Genomic DNA, 12,824 nt, shown 5'->3' on the forward strand with positions numbered 1-12,824 from the left:
ATCTTGTTATGATTAAGAAACTTAACTTATAGCAAGAAATAAAAATATGTGCCCACAAAATTAAAGCGGAAATCTTTGTTCCAAATCCTAAATATGATCTTTAAAGGACAAGAACAAAAAAATCACATGGGAATTGGTCTTGATGCTTATGCCTAAGATAATACATCAGATTTACTTACACTGTTGTGACCTTGGCAATTGTGTGGCCTTTTAAAGCACTGGTGACATTTATGTACCCAGTTGGATTCCAATAAGGAGGTTAATTTCCATAGATTAAATGCCAGGTTTCATAGCTGGAGTGATTAAATACTTGGAGGCTGCCTGTTTGCAATTCACTAGCCAGACCTTTTTATCACTAATTTGTAACTGCATTTGAAGGTGACTGTTATTGTTGTTATTCCATTTTAAAAAAAAGAACATCCATAGGGAGGACCATGTTAGAGAAATGTATCTGAAAATTACTGACTTCTGAAAAATGGCCAAAAGGAGAGAGCAAGCAATGGACAATGGACAAAAAAATTAAACATTTAAAACTGCAGAAAATCCTCCATATTTTAAATTATTTGCAGCCCAGTCTTAAGTACCCTGTGGACCAGCTTGAAAGAATGTCTGAGTTCCTACGGACTTTTTAAAGTTTGCAGCTTTCCTTACGGTTTTAAGTATAATTATCAGCTGTGAAAGTTTTGGGTGCTGACAGCCCTCCTGAGTAAACCAGGCAAGAAACCCAACCAGAGGAATGCTTCTCTATATAGTAAGATTACACTAACAGAATGTTACAAATCTGAAAGTACAGACTTCCCTACCATCATTTTTAACTGCTAGATCCATAAGGGTGAATCCTTCCTAAGTTTCTTCCTTTGCCTGTTGAGTGACTGGGGTCTCCTGCCTCTCTTGTCTGTTTCCTAGGCAGAGGAAGAAACTTAGGTAGGAGTTTCCTAGATCTCTTTTCATGTCTTCCCCTTTTCCTCCAAGTTCATTCCCACATCTCTTTACAGGTGCTTATATCTTTGAGACTAGGGGTGTCCACCCTTGGTAACTTTAAGCCATGCTGATTGGGGGAATTCTGGGAGTTAAAGTCCACAATCCTTAAAGTTCCAAGGTTAGACACTTCTGGTCTAGACTTAGTGAGATAGATATGATAGATAAGTCCTTTGTGGAACTCAAAAGGTGAAAGTCCTGTGGACTTCAACTCCCAGAATTCCCCAACTAGCCATGTTGTTTGGGGAATTTTGGGAGTTGAAGTCCATAAATCTTAAAGTTCCAAGGTTGGACTCTCCTGGTCTAGACTTAGTGAGATAGATATCAGAAATAATCCTTTGTGGCACTCAAACAGTGAAAGTCCTTGTTTGCTTGAAACTCCCCGTCAAACCTTTGCAAGGAGAAATGTTTTAATGATCTTTGAAGTGAAATCCAATTAGTTTTGTACTGAATGCATGCATGCATGCCATTAGTATATGGAAAAAATGGTGTGCAATATATTGATAAGTTATTGCATCTGGGGGAAATCAATATTATGTAAAGCTCATATTATCACTAAAAGACACTGTTAATTATATATGTTTGGGCTCTGATTAACAGTTTGTAGTGCACACCACCTAGCAGCAAATCTTCCTGCATTATTGTCCAAAATCTGACATTTTTTTAAAAAAAAATGCATGGACATAGACATGCAACATTTTTAGACTTAACATTGTGTTTCACTGTTATATGCTATTCAAGTCAAAGACGATTCATTTCCAGATCTGAACCTGAAAAACATTATTGTTCTTGGGAAAGGCATGCAAAAAACTTACATAGAAAAGCATTTTATTTGTAAATTTGTAAAACCTTATTTTTTGCTTCTCTTTTTTGCTTAAAGTTATTTTCCTCAATTGTAATTCTGAAAGCTTTCTTCAAGCCACATTTAACCTCAGGAATGTGGAGGTAGGGCTGGTCAAATTTTTACCACACAAATCTCTGTTGCAACCCATGAACATTGGATAAAAACATATTAGTCTATCATCTTTCTAAAAGTTGAGCTCTGGAAAAGTCAGTGGGAAGTGAGCATTCTTATGCTCTCTAAAGAATTCTCCCCATGAAATAATTCTTCTAGAGATGATCAACTCCTGGTGACTTCCTGGACACATTCTTGAAGCAATATGGAAGTGGCACTGCTGACTTCATCTGGCTTCTTTTTCAACTTTCAGCGTAGCTCAGACATGTCAAACACAAGGCCCGGGGCCCGGATCCGGCCCGCGAAGTGGTTTCATGTGGCCCACGAAGCCATCCTGGAAACAGTGAGGGAACGGCCCCCACTGCCTTGGCCCTGGCCCAGAGACCCTCCTTCTGCCAGAGACCCTCAGATCTGTCCCACTCCTGCCCAGGCCCCCATAGGCATCCTTGATGCGAATGATGTAGAGCTGGCCATGCCCACCCAGTAGGCCATACACACTCTAGCCACGCCCACCCAGTAGGCCACGCCCACCCAGGCCACACCCACCCATCCCCCTGAGGGCAACCGCAATGCTGATGTGGCCCTCAATGAAATTGAGTTTGACACCCCTGGCCTAGCCCATGGCTCTGGAACTTTCTTGTCCTTTTTGATTAACCTAATCTACTCAGCTTTTGAAATTGGCAAGCCCAACCAACACTGCCATTTATCACAATGGTTTTTTTTGTTTACCTAAGTTTGAAGGCTTCATTTTCATTGACCTACTCCATGTCTCACTTGGATATCTGCTGAGTCCCACCAGAGTTATGCATGTCACCGATTGAGAATTTAGAGAACGGGCATTTAACCCTCTGTTTGCTGAATTTTGGTATATAGTATTGCATTTTAAATTCTTTACTTATTGTTTGTACTATGTTTTGGGGAACCTTTGTTCAAATTGCTATTGGTTGGCCCACCTCTTTCTCACTTCTATTAACAGCTGTCCATTTTCTTTCTTATTTTTCCCATGGTTCATGTGCACATTAGATGGCAAAAATTGACCAATTTTAGCAGATCTCAAGGGGTTGAGCAAAGCTGAATATAATCAGGACTCAAAACATCAGCAGCAAAATCAGATGATGCCCTATTAGACACTAGATGGGTTTATACAACATGATTAGCCAATTCAGTTATTGCATTCACATTACCTCCTAAGCTTGCTAGGTACTAACCTTCTTTAGAATTTTGTGGCTCTCCATGTTCTGCAAATCAGTATGGTGGTGATTCAATTTATTTAAGTGGATTAATACAAAGTCAGGTTAAACAAGCTGTATGAACATAGCCATGAACAAGAACAGAAACTACACATTTGGTGTACGAAATATAAATTGTCCCTGAAATAATAAACTTTCTGTATCTTTTTGATTCCATTGAGTAGATGCTTGGAGTTTGGTAGCCCAGATCTGATTGCATTATCCCTCTTCCCACCCACCATCTTCTCTGTTGAAAGGTTTGTGAAGATTTATTTATTGAATAAATCATACTTGACTGAGCTCACATTACCTAGACTTAAATAACCATTTATAGATAACAATACTGTATGACACAAACCAGCAAACGACGTTACATTTTAGTGCAGAAGTAGTCAACTTTTTGATGTCTGCTCTTAGCCATTTTTGCAGATGCCAAGAGAATGTAGGATTGGTGTGAAGTGGATGGAATCATATTGCATCTGTGGAAAGTCTAGGATTTTTCCTTGTTTCGGAGCAGGTGTTTATTTTTTAAACTACATTAATTTTATTTGGGTCTTGTAGTACTAGTGTGGTATGTGTCCCACCTCAAAATGCCTGGAGTCATATCAATTATATTTAAAGAGAATTTGGAGGGGTGGGGCTGGTTTGAAGGTCATATGAGTATCCCAAGCATTGTTTCCTATCCTTCATTCTGCTAAAAGTCTTGCAGCCCCCAAATTATTACGAAGTAAGAGGATTGCTCCAGTTACAAAACAGCAACGTAAAACAAGACATTGCACAGAATCAATATTTAATACTGCTGTTAGTAGGCTACGCTTAATGTACCATAATTAATTTTAGCCTCAAGTACTGCAAGGATGATGCACAAACAGGTTACTAATAGTAGGGTGACTCCCTAGCAAGAAATGGCTGAAAGATAATTAGGAAAGGAAGCAAAAGAAACCAAAGTCGGCCTACATACTGGTTGAAGTCAGTCGGTTGGTTCATTTGGCCATTTCAAGTCCTTGTAAAAGGCACCTTTGCAGCTTCTGATCTGATAATAACGCTCAAGTTCTAAGCCTGGAACTGAAGACCTCCAGCCGATAAACCCTTGGGTTGTTTGTGGAACAGGCGGAGATGGAACAATCTGGAAGTGGGGACCACTTGTTTTATTTATTGATTTAGGCTCTTGCATCCTGTTTTTCTATCAATCAATCAAACTAGCTAACCCAAACATGACCCAAAGATGTTTGCTCACGAGGCAACTGGACTTTCTTGTTTTTCTTTGACGATGTTTCGCTTCTCATCCAATAAGTTTCTTCAGCTCTGAAGATGAAGAAGCTTCTTGGATGAGAAGCGAAACATCATCAAAGAAAAACAAGAAAGTCCAGTTGCCTTGTGAGAAAGAATCTTTGGGTTAACTATGACCTGGATGGTTGAGAATCTCCCTAGACATACCCAAACATAAATTAAAAGGAGCAAATATAATCATTATAATGAAAAATTACCATTGGATCTGGTGTACCCATATTATGCCCTGTCACTGAAGGTGGCAAAGAAAATTACTACAGGTAGACTTATGACAGTTCATTTACTGACTGTTCAAAGTTACAACAGCACTGGAAAATGTGACTTATGACCATTTTTTGCACTTACAGCCATTGCAGCATTCCCATAGACACGTGATCAAAATTTGGATGCTGGACAACTGGTCCATATTTATGACCATTGCAATGTCCCAGGGTCATGTGATCCCCTTTTGCCACCTTCTGACAAGCAAAGTTAATGGGGAAGCGAGATTCTCTTAACAACCATGTAAACTAAGTTAACAACTACAGTGATTTACTTAACAACTATGGCAAGAAAGGTCATAAAATGGGACAAAATTCACTTAACAACTGTCTCACTTAACAACAGAAAATTTGGGCTCAATTATGGTTGTATGTTGAGGACCACCTGTAGTCTGCAATGTCTTGCTTAAAGAAAGAAGACTTGTACCTTTTTTATGTATGCACCAAGTTCAAAATTATGACGGATCCCTCAAAAGGGACTCATTACCTGGTTTCAAAGTTCCAATGTTGCAATCACATGACTGCATTTTGGGCAATTGGCAATTGGCCAGTTTTTATGGCTGTTTGAGGTGCCCTGTGGTATCAGATGCAAATCATCAGCAGTATTTGTTGAGTTTAAAGCACAGAAGAGTTTATTATTGCTACCTATACACAAGAATCTACTTAAATAATGGTCAAAGTGATAAATAAGGGTCAATGGAAACCAAGAGGACTAGACTTGGATGTCATCTGGCAACGCAATGAGTCTAAATTGATGACACATTTAACTCTGCCCTCCAGCTCAGCCTGCTCTTTTCCTACATGTGGCCATGTGACCATGACTTATGATGGTTTTCTTAGAAACTAGTGTTTTTTCTAACAAAACCCAGAGAACAATGGGTTTGCTTAACAACTGCAGTGTTTTCTTACTGATTGCCATATTTGCTTAACAACTGCAGTGTTCGCTTAGTGACTGCCCTCTTTGCTTAACAACTGACAGAAAAAGGTAATAAAAAATGGCTCCAGTCAAATGGTGACTCACTTTATGACCATCACAACTAATGACTGTAATTGCCAGGCTCACAACACCCACATCATTGTTGAATGTATTTTAATTACTAAGTTAATTATTAAACCCCCACTTTTTATTATGATTATTTTATTTTGCATTTGTTCAAGACCTATACTGAGTTAGCTTGACAGAACTGGTTGTGCCACTTGCTGGTTGAAAAGTTTTAAGTAATAAAATATTAAAAGATTCAGCTCTGTAACTTTAGGAATAGAGGACTGAATCTCACCGTGGGAATCAAAGATGAGAATGTTGAAATGTTAAAAATGTTGTGGTGGGCTGTATTTTTAACCATATTGATTATGGTCAGTTTACCCAGCATTGCTCTTTGGAGTATTTATTTATTTATATATTTTTGTTTTGCCTGCATGTTAGAAATAATTGATTTTTCAATAAAGGTCTAAGTGATTTTTTTTATAAATCTTAGTTGTCAGCATTCAAGACCACATTTAATTAAGTAGGTCAGCAGCATTTTGTCAGACTCACAAAAATATATAGCTAAAAATCCCTCTGCATGTGCTCTTGGGTCTCTGCTTGAATCTATTTCCTTTCCTCCAAAAGAAATTGAATGGTGACAGAATATATATTAGGGCTGTGTGCACCTAAAAGTTGTTAGGAGGAAGCCCTTCAAACTTCTCTGCCATTCTTTTCTTGACTTCTGCATGAACCTAGGGGAAAAAAATGTTGCTATGGATAACGTGGCTCTTAAAACAACAGCATTTTTTCATTAGATGCACAGGGAAAAAAATGCAGATTTTTTTTCCCAATGACATATTCTGCGAAAGTATAAAATAGCACCAGAAGTTCTTGCTTGATAGGCAAATGAAATCTGATTAGACTTGATGGCAAAGAAAGGCAGATGGGGCTGCTGAAACAAAGAAAACGAAAACATAGAAGATAAATGGACAGAAAGCAAAGAGAGTGCAGGAAATCCTCGACTTACAAACACAATTAAGACCAGACTTTCTGTTGCCAAGCAAGTCAGTTGCTAATTGAGTCATGGCCAATTTTATGATCTTTTTTTTGCCATGGTTGTTAAGTGAATCACTGCAGTTGTTAAGTGAATCATGTAGTTAATCCAGCTTGCCCTATTGACTTTGCTTGACAAGCTGGCTGGGAAGATTGTAAATGGAGATCACATGACCTTGGGACAGTGCAACCATCATAAATGCATAACGGTTGTCAAGCACCTAAATTTTGACCCCATCACCACGGGGATGCTGCGATGGTTAAAAGTGAGGGGACCATTTGTAAGTCACCTTTTTTCATACTACTGTAACTTCAAACAGTCGCTAAAAGAATGGTCATAAGTTGAGGACTACCTGTAACTTGGAAGGTGTTGTTGATTCTCAGGGTGGACCCCTGCACAGAGCAGGTTAACATTTGTTTCTAGTTTCACTGATTTATATTTAAAAATAAAGATATTAAAAGGGTTAATTTTGCACAGAGCTATCATAGCTGGATTGCAAAACTACAGCTGGCCAGTAGATCATAGAACAAAGTTAGAATTTTCTGGATGTCTTTCTCATCCTGATATAGCTCCCAGATCTCATTATGGGACTTTGAGTTTCCTAAGAAGGCGACATTTCCCATTTTAATAAGAGGAAAATTAAGTTCTGACGTTCACTGAAGGCTTGCATATAAATCTCAGCAACTATGTGGCAACTATGGGATCACATTCTAAAAAAGAAAGAAGAGGAGGGGTGTTTGGTTTACTGCCACTATCTCCAGATACAGTAAAGTTGCAGTCCTAATTTCTTTATGATTGGGGAAGACTCTATTGAATAGAGATAGGGATAGAGATAGAATAGAGAACAGGGACAGAATCAAGATCCTGTGAACTATCAGTACCACTTTACAAAGCCTTAGAAAGACCACACTTGGAATACTGCATCCGGTTTTGATCACCACATTATAAAAAAGGTGTCGAGACTTTGGAAAGAGTGCAGAAAAGAGCAACAGAGAGGATCAGTGGATAGGTAGCTAAAACATATAAAGAACGGTGGCTGGAATTGGGTATGTTTAGTCTAGTGAAAAGAAAGGCGAGGGGTGACATGATAGCAGTGTTTCAATATTAGAAGAGCTGCCACAAAGAAGAGGGGGGGTGGGTCAATCTATTTTCCAAAGCACCAGAAGGCATGACAAGAAGCAACCGATGGAAACTAATCAAAGAGAGAAGCAACCTGGAACTAAGGAGAAATTTCCTGACAGTTAGAACAATTAAATCATTGGAATGACTTGCCTCCAGAGGTTATGTGTGCTTCAACAATGGAGGTTTTTAAGGAGAGACTGGACAACTATTTGTCTGAAATGGTATAGGGTCTCCTGCTTGAGCAGGGGGTTGGACTAGAAGACCTCCAAGGCCCTTTCCAACTCTGTTATTCTGAATCTTCAAGATTTCCTTCTCCATAGATGTCAATTAGACAGCAGTCATATGGCACTCGGATGCTATCACAGAACACCAAAAGTAGAGAGAAAAAAATGCTCCAGCAGGTAAAGACGAAATTTAATATGAAATTCCTTTGATGCCTCCTTCTCAGGCTCTAGGACTGGCTATTCAGACAAAAATATCAGCACTGGGAAGAATCCATCAGGGTCTTTGGGGGGTGGGTGAGTTTGTGAATCTGAAAGAGAGCTAAGCATACCAACATTTTACCATGCCCCCAGTGTGGGGAGAAATGTAGGTCATGTACTGCAGCAAGCTGAATTAATTCCTGAGCAGTGGGAGAGAATTAAAAATAATAATGGCAGGGAAGGCAATGCACATTATTCCACCCTCAATTTTATCCTGCCAATCAAATAATGAGGGAGTGCTGAATTTATCGGATTGCTCTGAAAAGGCAGCCGGACTGCTCTGCTCTCTCTCTCTAAGGCTGAATATCCGGTGTCAGCCTTGTTCATATTTAAATGCATAAGAACTCCTAAATATCCTTAAACTCAACATGTTCACGTCTGGCTTTCCCCATATTTGTGTTCCCATCAGTCCAGTTGTGCCTAATTTCAACTTCCCCCAGTTTGGGGAAGTCTAACACATTTGGAAACCATTGTTGCTTTATCATATGAAGAAAGAATGGATTCAGGAGCAGGCAGACTGTATCCAGGTGGTTCCAATTTAGGAGCTAACTATACTAGAAAGATCCACCACAATTAAAGACAACAGTTTCACATTCGGTATAATCCATTTGGCATAATCTTAAATTCACCATCCCTCTTTCTGCTCCTTGTGAGAAGCAGGAGGATATCCTTGAACCACCTGGAACTGTACACTTAGAGTAACATCAACTTGTTTACCAGCTATATTTGAGGGATGACTCACAATTGACCTATACAGTGGACATTTAAACTCAACAGCAGCAATGGAAGTTAGTAGATGCAAGAAAAATATTATGTTCTCTTCAAATCCCAACAGATGTGACATGAAAGGCAATGGGAGCATTCCCATAATATGCTTAACTCAGTCAGCCACTAACCCAGTCAAACTTAGGTAGAAGCAGTGGAGGGATTCAAATATGTGAACAACTGGTTCTCTGTGTGGACGCTGCTTCCGGAAATCCATTGTGGGCCTGGGCAACAAAAAATTAGCTACCAGTTCTGCCGAAGTGGTGCGAGCTGGCTGAATCCCATCACTGGGTAAAAGATTGCCGAGAATATATCCACGAATAGTCAGAAGTTGTAAAAGCAAAAAGCAGAGCTGTTTAACTCATTCTTTGCATCAGTCTGTCACGCAAAAAGAAAATGTAGCCCAACCTACCAAAAACATAAGTATAAAAGACAGACTAGAAATAAAAATTAAAATAAGAAAGAAAATTGTAAGAGAACACCTGTCTGATCATGATGAATATAAATCATTGGGACCTGACGGATTACAGTATATCCCAGAGTTCTGGAGGAAGTGGCACATGTTATCTCAGAACTATCTTTAAACCATATCTTTAAAAAATTCTGGAGCACTATGGAATTACCAGAAGATTGGAAAAGAGCTAACATGATTCCCATCTTAAAAAGAGAGAGAGAGAGGAAAAAAACCCAGACCAACCAGCCTAACATTAATACCTGGGAAGATATTGGGAAAAATAATTAAAAAACAGATCTGTGAACATCTAGAAACAAATAAAGTTATAACTAATAGCCAGCAAGGATTTATTAAAAACAAATCATGCCAAACCAATCTTATTTCATTCGTTGACAAAGTGACTAAATTAGTAAACCAGTGAAATGCTATGGACATAGTATACTTAGACTTCAGCAAAGCATTCAACAAAGTGGACCCCAACCTACAGTACGTCTTGGTAAACTAGAAAAATGTGGAATAGACAACATCACCACCAGATGGATTTGTAACTGGCTGACATACTGTACTCAATGAGTAGTCCTTAATGGTATTACATCTACATGGAGGGAAGTAATCAGCAGGGTACCACAAAGTTCCGTCTTAGGCCCAGACTCTTCAATATCTTCATAAATGACTTAGATGAGGGAATTGAAGGGGAACTCATCAAATTTGCAGATGACACTAAGGTGGTAGGAACACCCCAGACGACAAGCTCAGGATTCAAAAAGATCATGACAGACTTGAAAAATGGGTCCTGTCCAACAACATGAAATTTAATGTGGAGAAAAGCAAGGTTTTACACCTAGCCAGGAAAAACCAAAGGTAAAAGTACAGATTAGGTAAAACCTGGCTCAAAAATAGTAATTGTGAGAGGGACCTTGGAGTCCTAGTGGACTATCATTTAAACATCAGCCAGCAGTGTGCAGCAGTAGCCAAAAAGGCCAATATAGTCCTTGGTTGTATAAACAGAGGCATAGAATCAAAATCACATGAAGTATTAGTACTGCTTTATAAAGTCTTAGTCAGACTACACTTGGAATACTGCATCCAGTTTTGGTCATCACATTACAAAAAAGATGTTGAGACTTTGGAAAGAGTGTAGAAAATAGCAACAAAGATGAATAGGGAGCTGGAGGCTAAAACATATGAAGAACGTTTGCAGGAATTGGGTATGGCCACTTTAGAGAGAAGAAGGACTAAGAGTGACATGATAGCAGTATTCCAGTATTTGAGGGGCTGCCACAAAGAAGACAGGGTGAACTTATTTTCCAAAGCACCAGAAGGCAAGACAAGAAACAATGGATAGAAACTAATCAGGGAGAAAAATAACCTGGAATTAAAGAGAAACTTCCTAACAGTGAGGACAATTAACCATTGGAACATCTTGCTGTCAGAAGTTGTGGGTGCTTCATCACCGGAGGCTTTTAACAAAAGCCTGGACAGCACCTTTCTGAAATGGTATAGGGTTTCCTGATTGAGTAGGGGGTTGGACTAGAAGACCTCCAAGGACCCTTATGGCTCTATTCTAATTGAAAGTTATAACGGTGACATGAAAGTGCTTCAACTTCCTAGCAGATTGACAAATTTCAATTAGGAAACTGCAGACATTTTAGACCAAGGGTGTCCAACCCTGGCAACTTTAAGACTTGTGGACTTCTGAGCCAGCTGAGGAATTCTGGAAGTTGAAGTCCACAAGTCTTAAAGTTGCCAAAGTTGGATATCCCTGTTTTGAACTAAGCCAGATCCAACAATGCAAGAGAATTCCTTGGCACTCGGACAAATCAGCCATTAGCAGGCAAGCTGAGATAAGCTTCATTTGCAGCCCATTGAAAAAAGGAATCAGCCAAAGGTCAAAGAAAGGGACAAAGAGCTCCAAGCATCTCTTTCCTCAACACATGACTATTAATTAACCACCAGCTCAATAGGAAGCAGCACCAGACAAACAGCAGCAATCAAGGAAGAAACAATACCCCATTCACGCTGGAATAAATGAAGAAACAATACTTCATTCAGAGAGCAATCAATGAAGAAACAATCTCCCAATCAACAATGGTAGGACAAACGCTGCATATAAACAGCCGGCCAATTACTCCTGTCCCAGGCATGATGATCTTTACCTCCTCACTTTCTGCAAAAAACTTCTAACATCCCACATCCCAGTATTTCTCAAACTGTGGCTTGGGATCTCTCAGGAGTTCAGGTCCACTTAGAGGCTCTTTGCACATTGTTTTAATTCTAGACATGTAAACGTCACTCCACGTTTTGCTCCCTGTTTTGCCTTTAAATGGTTCCACAGAGAACAATTGCAAAGTTTGAGAACTCCACTTATATACGGGTAGTTCTGTAGGACCACAAATGGGACCAGAATTTCCATTGCTGAGCAAGGCAGTTGTTAAGTGAATCACACCCACTTTTATGATCTTTTTGCCACAGTTGTTAAGTGAATCATGGGGTTGTTAAACGAATCCAGCTTCACCCATTGACTATGTCAGTCGAAGGTTGCATATGGCACATGGCAACTGCTGCAAACTTCAGAATACATGCCAGTGGCCAAGTGCCCAAATCCTGATCAGGTGACCATGGGGATGCTGTAATGGTCATAAGTGCGAGGACTGGTCACATTTTTCAGTGCCCTTGTAACTCTGATCAACAAATTAATGGTTGTAAGTTGAGAACCACCTTTGTACATTTTAATGTCTCATTATTAAGACAAGGAATTATAATATTTTGGGCACATTGTGCAAAAGCTCTCTGTAGAAGCATATAAAGCTGGAAAAAGTAGGGAAAGAGAAGACGAAGCTGACCAATAGCTAAAAGGATAAACATGATTACAGTCACAATGGGTGCATCACTCGAAGACCTGAAGGACCAGGCTAGAGACAGATCATCCAGGAGAAGTTTTCTCTAACTTTCCATTTATTATATTCATTGTGACTTCTAAGGATGCTTTTTGCACTCGTCATTAGTTTGTTCTTCTTTCTATCTTTTGTTGTTGTTGTTGTCACTAAGTCATGTCTAATTCTTCGGGGAGAGGCTCCCCTGTCTCCCAGAGTCTGCCCAGACTCTTGCCTACTGTGTCGATACTATCCAATCATCTCATCATTTGCCGTCCCCTTCTCCTTTTGCCTAGAATCTTTCCCAACATCAGGGTTTTTTCCCCAATGAGTTCTCTCTTCTCATTTGGTGGCCTAAGTATTTGAGCTTCAGCTATCTGTCCTTCCAAAGAACAGTC

General features: G+C 39.5%; 1 protein-coding gene across 1 annotated transcript in view; it reads right to left on the reverse strand.

The window, feature by feature from the left end:
* Positions 1 to 4,132: 4,132 nt before the first annotated feature.
* Positions 4,133 to 12,824, reverse strand: part of CIMIP1 (ciliary microtubule inner protein 1) — a gene marked incomplete at both ends in the record, with an annotated part of 28,296 nt that continues 19,604 nt past the window's right edge. Inside the window, one exon of the mRNA XM_083357452.1 lies at positions 4,133 to 4,288. Within this exon, the coding sequence (XP_083213578.1) occupies positions 4,133 to 4,288 (156 nt within the window). The remainder of the gene's footprint in view (positions 4,289 to 12,824) is intronic.

The sequence above is a fragment of the Vipera ursinii genome (genome assembly GCF_947247035.1).
Source record: "Vipera ursinii genome assembly, chromosome: 3".
In the NCBI taxonomy this organism is placed as follows: domain Eukaryota; kingdom Metazoa; phylum Chordata; class Lepidosauria; order Squamata; family Viperidae; genus Vipera; species Vipera ursinii.